The sequence below is a fragment of the Silene latifolia genome, chromosome 7 (genome assembly GCF_048544455.1).
Source record: "Silene latifolia isolate original U9 population chromosome 7, ASM4854445v1, whole genome shotgun sequence".
Taxonomy (NCBI): Eukaryota; Viridiplantae; Streptophyta; class Magnoliopsida; order Caryophyllales; family Caryophyllaceae; genus Silene; species Silene latifolia.
The window spans coordinates 122949993-122956745 of record NC_133532.1 but is presented as its reverse complement, the minus strand read 5'-3'; the positions used below and the strand labels follow the sequence as shown (position 1 = coordinate 122956745).

Below are 6753 nucleotides of genomic sequence, written 5' to 3'. Positions count from 1 at the left end.
AACCATCCTTGATTTTATAAATCTAGTCACTCAATAGAATTCTATAGGTAACTAGTAACAACATTACCCCAATGCTTCAATGACTCTGTAAATTACGAGATAAGGAGAGATCGGATATATACAGTCTTACTCTTAGTTTAGCAACATAAAGAAGCTGTAAGTAACTACTAACTAATACGGAGATTTTTTTAAAAACTCATCCACAGGTAACTAATACTGATGCACCAAACAACAGAATCCATGGTTAATGATATCAATTATATGTACTCATGACTGGTAACTAATAAGGTTATTAATAATAAGTTATTGCATAGTAGGCCACAAGAAACTTTAAAGTGAGACAAACTACAAAGGCTCCTTACTTAAAGACACAGGATTAATGCATTAATAAAAGGACCTCTTTTTCTCTTTGCTAATTACTTATCCTACTGTTTCAGTGTCCTTCATGGATGGGGAGGGGAGCTGTGGACCGTTCACTGTTGATGTAATTGAATTTTCTAAGGCACTTGACTACTATGTTACTCACACATTAAGAAGTATTCGACACGGGTGCGTGTCCAAGGGTCGAACTCGTCTATTTTGTTTTGGAAAATATGCATATTTTGGTCTAAAATGAAGTGGCCAAGTGTCATATGCATGTCCGAGTGTCGAGTGTCGGACACGGGTACGAGAGGAAATTAGAAAAGTCGAAGTAACATAGCTTGACCATGATATTTAGGGCACAAATTCTCATTTGTGACAGGCAATATCCGTCATAAGCTTGTGACGGGTCAAATAAAACTAACTTGAGAAGATAGAGACAGGCTTTTGTGATTACCTAGGCACTCTTACTTTTGTTTTATCTACCCATGTGGGTGATACTTGACTCGTCATAAGCTTGTGACAAATATACCCGTCGCAATGGAGACTTATTGAGGGAACAATTAACTTTAGGTAGTTTTAGTTGTTGCGGTTCATCTACATACACGTTTAGCAAGTACTGTACAATTACACCCACTATAGCACTATGTTAAACTGTTACGTACCTTAGATGAGTGCAAAATTTAGGCGTGATGAACGGGCTAACCAGCTAGAACAAAACTTCCTGAAAGATGACCGACACGTTATAAGCAACTTGAATTTGATAAAGCAATCTAAATATAAACGCCAGAACCAGAATTTGTCGTTAGGGGGTAATAAATTTCAGAAGGGGTAAACTACAAGGTATTCCAGAGTAAACAAAACAAAAAAAGAAAATTTTAACTAAAAACTTCATTTTTTTTAGTTACAATTAATTGGTTACAACATCTTAACCTGCCAAGTTAACTTCGTGTTTGGTTCGTGTGAAGTTTTTGGGTCGGATCAATAGTTGTCACCTCTACAGGCAAACACGAGTTCACTATCCATAGTTCCATACCGTTCTAACTATTACTATCCTTCACATTTTTCTCTAGTTTCATATCGTAAATAATTTACTTAAAGTACTCCGTAGTTCTTAAGAATATCTTGGTTTGGATTTGACTAGTTTAGAAGCCCAAAATTGCAAAATGTCAAAATGAACCTTACAACAATGTCAAAATGAACTTAACAACAAACATTGATGGTTACAAATGATGATTCATGTGATCATGTATTCATGTCCATTGACCCAAATTATTTTGGTAATAAGCCCTGTAGTCTCTCTTTCAAACTCAGATGCATTATAAACAAAATTAGCTATATAACCAAATGGAGTACACAATACATTTGGAACATGGTTACAAATTCGCGATTTGTTCTTATAGAATATGTGTGATGTATTTTCAGTAATGACAGAGTAGACGATTCGCGATTTGTAGGGTACCCACGCGAATCCGGTAACTCTGATTTGGAATTTGTTAGTCAATTCTATGGGCACTGCTATACTCTTTAAATGAATAGGACAATCCTTAACATTATCAACAACACAACCAAGGGACATTCTCCACCACAAAAACAGCAACACATATCCAAACCCATTATTATCCATTTATCCTCAAGAATCATATTCAGGAAATGGATTCCACAAGAGTAACGAAAACAAGAAAAGATTAGGAATCAAAACAGGAATCCAGGGGTTAACTTCACTTTCAATGCGTTTCCTATGAAGTCTCTTCCTTACATATTGCCTCTTTCCTTCATCATCCCATTTTGCTTCTTCCAATCCTTTTGCTAAAATAAGAGGTGGGGGTTGATAATAAGGGCACTTTGACCGCCACGATGTCGCGGGAAGACCGAATCTAGACACCCTTTTGAGGAAAAGAGAGAATTCCCATCTTAGAAAGAAAGTTGGTTGATGCTTGTATTTGGTGCAGAGGAGAGGTGGGTAATCCCAGTTTAGGTAGCATGGGATTTGATTGGATATCATGTATTGAGAGTGCATGGATGGGTTGGTTGTTGGGCTGGTTAATATGTGTGTTAGGGCATGGAACTTTTGTTCCCATGTTGTGTCCTCCATTTTGGTTCTTTAGAAGTGTGAAAGAAATAAGGCTCAAGATGTCTCATAGAGTACTGTGGGGGTGTGGGGTGATTAGATTCTTAAGTCGTTGCTTATCGCAATCAGATTGCGTCACTAGGTGGTACTCCGTATTGACACAAGTAAAAAGCGGTTCTAAAATACATGAGAGTGATAACTAGACAGTTTAACTAGACAATCTATTCCTATATTCAAAGTCAATGTAGAAATCAATCAAATCACAATTTATTTTCATGAAAGCCTAAAGGTATCATGGTAAAACACTAAAACTGATGTTTGACAGATAATGAGATTATATGCAGGAAATGAATGTAACTGCTTAAGGATTTTGCACTAACCTCGTTAAATTGGCAGCATCATAAACAAGATCACGTTTCACTAAAGCTTGCGTAACATACTACTTGTGATCTACACCTTACAACATCAACCGAACATTCTCAGCTAACTCCAGCGGGGAGACAACCATTTCAAAGCAAACTTGAATGTAGCACACGCTATGTCAGGAAGCTGCATTAGGCAAACTCGAATTAACTTCAACGCAGTTACGAAATAGAGCGCAATTCACCCTGAAGGATCCATGGTCAGGTTACCAGAGAATACCAAGCCACCCAGAACATCAAAGGAAACATGACGAAGAAAGCAATTGTGATAGAAAACTCAAGTTCATTGCCGGAAATAGTCCACAACAACAACAACAACATCAGAGCCTTAATCCCAAAATGAATTGGGATCGGCTGACATGAATCATCCTTTAGAACCGTCCGTTGGGAAATAGTCCACATACAGTTAAAATTAAAGCACTGCCTACTTATGTTCCTTACCACAAAAAATGCACATAAAACCGCGACAAAGTAAATGCAAGGCAAAGAGCAGATATAGCATAAGCCATAATGACGCCTCAGAGATTAGATCCAATTCAATGATGAAAACTGAAATCAAATGACTGGGTTCATAACTGGGCCAACTGGCTTACCCGGATTAAAGGTAACATCAATATCAGTGAACCAAGCACGAAGGAGAAAACAATTCCAGCAGAAACCTGTAACAAGAAAATGTGATGTAAGCAATGTAGCATCATCTAAATTACTCCGTCCATCCCATTTACATTGTCCATATTTGACCTTAACGGTCAAATGACATGGTGTTCAACCAATATTTTCTCAAGAGACAGAATAATTACAACTTTTTACAAAGATAATATGAAAATATTTGTTTGACATTAGTTGACCAATAATAGCAAATGAGAACAGTAACATCGGGATGGACGTTGTAGTCGAAATCCAAAGCACGTTGTTCTACCATAAATCAACTTACAAGAAAAATCATATCTTCAGCAATAAAAGCAAGACGGAATCCATTTCTCTCTGTCTCGCGGTTACAAGAAACCAACACCTGAAATTACATCAACAAACATCAGCTACACAGCAAAGAGTAACCAATTACTATAAGCTAGAAACAGACGAATTTTGCAAACATTGAGTTGATGCTTCATGAAGATCATCTCATCACAAAAAAGAAACATCATATCTTGTCTTACCCTATCAATGCTCGAAGCCAACAATTCCAGCTTCATTTCAGTGATTTTTGCCATCATTTTCAGTGATCGGATTTCCTTGACAGTTCTTCTCATTCCAGACTCTAGTATGCAGACCTATGTATCCCAAAGTGCACAGATCAGTGATTAATCGCGCTGACCTTTGTATTTAAGAGATTAATCGCGCTGACCTTTGTGTCAAATTCGGACCAAACATGTTCCATGTTATGAAGAGTGTGATTCATTATCTCAACTTTCTTCTTAAATTTCTCCATACAATTACAAAGGTTTTTCCAGTCACATTTTAGCATGGATACCTTCCTCAGATTTTCTGCATTATAAGCATTATCCGTCGACAAAAGAACATACACAAGTCAGTGATAATTCAAGGCAATAATTATTACTCCTAAGGCTCTAAACAAGTAAAATTCTATCAAAGGAAATCGTTTAAAATCGTGTTAAATCACAAACACACACAGTCTATGTAATATGTTCTGCACTTAACAATGAACAAATTATCAATCATCTATAATCAAGATCTCGACAAGCTTTTGACAACACAATCAGCATCGGACAAGTTTAGAAATACACTGAGACTCACAATTATCATACCAGTACCTATCAGTCTATCACTAACATATGTTCTCAATCATCTGTAATCAAGACCTAGACAATAAAGTCGACAAAATTAGCATCGAAAACTTTTGAGTTTGTACAATTATCGCACCTTTGAGTTTGTCATCTTAAAGTTCTGGATGAACACAGTTACACAGCTGTACATCTAAACCTAATAATTTTCGTGAACACTTGAGAACCGCTTCTCAAGCAAATTACTCTGAATCCGGAATTCTCAAGAACATCATCAACTAATTGAACACACGTCACTCTTTCGCCTACTTTTGTAATCGTGCGCAATCAAAAACTATGAAGGACATATATCATCAATAAAATCACGCGATTGTAAGACGCCATAACCTACAAACTTAATTAGAATCAAATTAATTCAACAACAAAAGCAGAACTAACTGAACATAATCGAAATCGAATCACATTAACTATCAATCAAGTAAGAGCTACGTCAATGCATCATCATAGTCGATTTCTGGAAAATCAAAACTATGAAAATTCACTAGAACATCAGAAACTATGTTAATAGTGCAAAAACGAAGAAATTGAGAAGTGAAATTGACAAATTGTGTACCGAATTGAGCAACATTGAGGCTGAATTCATCGATATCGCGACACAGATCATCGTAAGCATTCAAAACCTTTTGCAGGTTTTGAGAAAGAGGATTAGCGTTGAGATTCTGCTCCGCGGAAGCAAAACAGATGAGAGAGATTAGAGAGAGAAACAAGTATCTTGTTGTGGAAGTCATTGTACTCTTCCCTTTCAGAATTTTCCCGCTCAAAACTTCAGTCTTCATTAACATTTCCTTTCACCGGTGTTAACTAGGGCTGTTCAACGATAAGAACCAGTTCGGCCCAGCCCGCACCGCCATGTCACTTTTTTCCAGCCTGTGGGCCAGCCCATCACGGCCCTCCCTACCCGACCCAGGCCAGGGGATTTCTGTCTCAGCCCGCGCCGGCGCAGTAAAAAAAATTGAAAACAAAACAATAATGTGGGCCGGGGCGGGGCCAGACAATGGGGAGCTCAGCCCAGGCCGGTCACAACTTCGGGCCGTTCGTAGTCTACAACCCTCCAGCTTGGCCCATGAGAAACCCTAGCGTTAAGGGGTGTGCATTATCCGGCCCGAGCAGAAAAATTGGACCTGTCGGGAATTTGCATCGGAGTTACCACCAGAATCGATCTTCGGTTAATCGTTTTGTTATTATTGTTACTTTTACTATTCTTGATGCTACAGTTGTTACTTTATTACTTTTCTGTTATTGTTGTTATTGTTACTTTTTATGGACATCATATAAGGAGTAGGTTTTCTGAGAGACGGTCTCTTAATAAATTTATTGAAAGACTACTTTACAATTTTAAGTAAAAATTGTCCTAAAGGTAATAAAATGGTATAAATCATGATTAAAGATAAAATGGGTACATTTATTATGTAAATAGGTACTTAATGGATGATAACTATGAATCATATTTTCTCAAGGATAAAAATAATTTAATATTCTTTAATTTGCTGATTAAATATGCTGGTAGGAGTGCGTATTGTAAAATAATAGATTGCACCCAAATCTACTACTACATCCTATTCTAGATAAGTGTCTTGTTGTGGGGATGACACGGGAATTAAGGAAATGAGTTAAATAATGTAAAGTATTATGGTGGGCGAGGTAATTGGAGAGAGATAAGGTATTGTGGAGTATATTATTGTGAGTGAAGTGATTAAAATAAGTATTGTTTTGGGTTGAGGTGAGGTATTGTTGTGTGATTGATGTGATTAAAATAAGTATAAAAGTTTATCAAAAATAGACAATGGGACATTATTGTGAATAGATGAAAATGGACAATGGGACACTTATGTAGAATAGGAGGGAGTATTTCAATATGTTGTCTACCAAAAACCTCAAATAGCATATTGGTCATGTTTGGTACTCGGCAGATTCTAATTAGTAGAAGCAGATTGGTAAACACAAATGACAGATTGAATTGACAAGTTTAACTACCGTATTTAAATTAGCAGATTTAGGCCATGTTTGGTAAACAACGGATTAATATTGGCAGAAGCACAATGTGAAAGCAGATTATAATTAACAGATTTTGTTGACATGTTTGACTATCATATTCGAT

At 36.8% G+C, this 6753-nt stretch overlaps 2 protein-coding genes across 2 annotated transcripts; both read right to left on the bottom strand.

Moving 5' to 3' along the window:
* Window positions 1-1635: 1635 nt before the first annotated feature.
* On the bottom strand, window positions 1636-2578 carry LOC141592909 (uncharacterized). Its single transcript, XM_074413799.1, has one exon. It carries the CDS (start codon window positions 2453-2455, stop codon window positions 1994-1996), a length of 462 nt encoding a protein of 153 aa, XP_074269900.1. The 5' UTR covers window positions 2456-2578; the 3' UTR covers window positions 1636-1993.
* Window positions 2579-2812: 234 nt separating this feature from the next.
* On the bottom strand, window positions 2813-5418 carry LOC141592908 (uncharacterized). The gene is made up of 6 exons (XM_074413798.1): window positions 5209-5418; window positions 4199-4338; window positions 4011-4124; window positions 3788-3865; window positions 3447-3512; window positions 2813-2980 (listed from the first exon to the last, which is right to left on the bottom strand). The coding sequence occupies exons 1-6, from the start codon at window positions 5381-5383 to the stop codon at window positions 2915-2917; spliced, it is 639 nt and encodes a 212-aa protein (XP_074269899.1). The 5' UTR covers window positions 5384-5418; the 3' UTR covers window positions 2813-2914.
* Between the last annotated feature and the right edge of the window lie 1335 nt (window positions 5419-6753).

Excerpts from the sequence above, each read along its gene's own strand:
- LOC141592908 (XM_074413798.1), bottom strand. The coding sequence starts at position 5,383 with ATGACTTCCACAACAAGATACTTGTTTCTCTCTCTAATCTCTCTCATC. Across the intron at positions 4,339-5,208 it reads CCTCAATGTTGCTCAATTCG|AAAATCTGAGGAAGGTATCC; the intron begins GTACACAATTTG and ends CTTATAATGCAG. Across the intron at positions 3,513-3,787 it reads CTGAAGATATGATTTTTCTT|GTTTCTGCTGGAATTGTTTT; the intron begins GTAAGTTGATTT and ends TTCTTGTTACAG.
- LOC141592909 (XM_074413799.1), bottom strand. The coding sequence starts at position 2,455 with ATGGAGGACACAACATGGGAACAAAAGTTCCATGCCCTAACACACATA.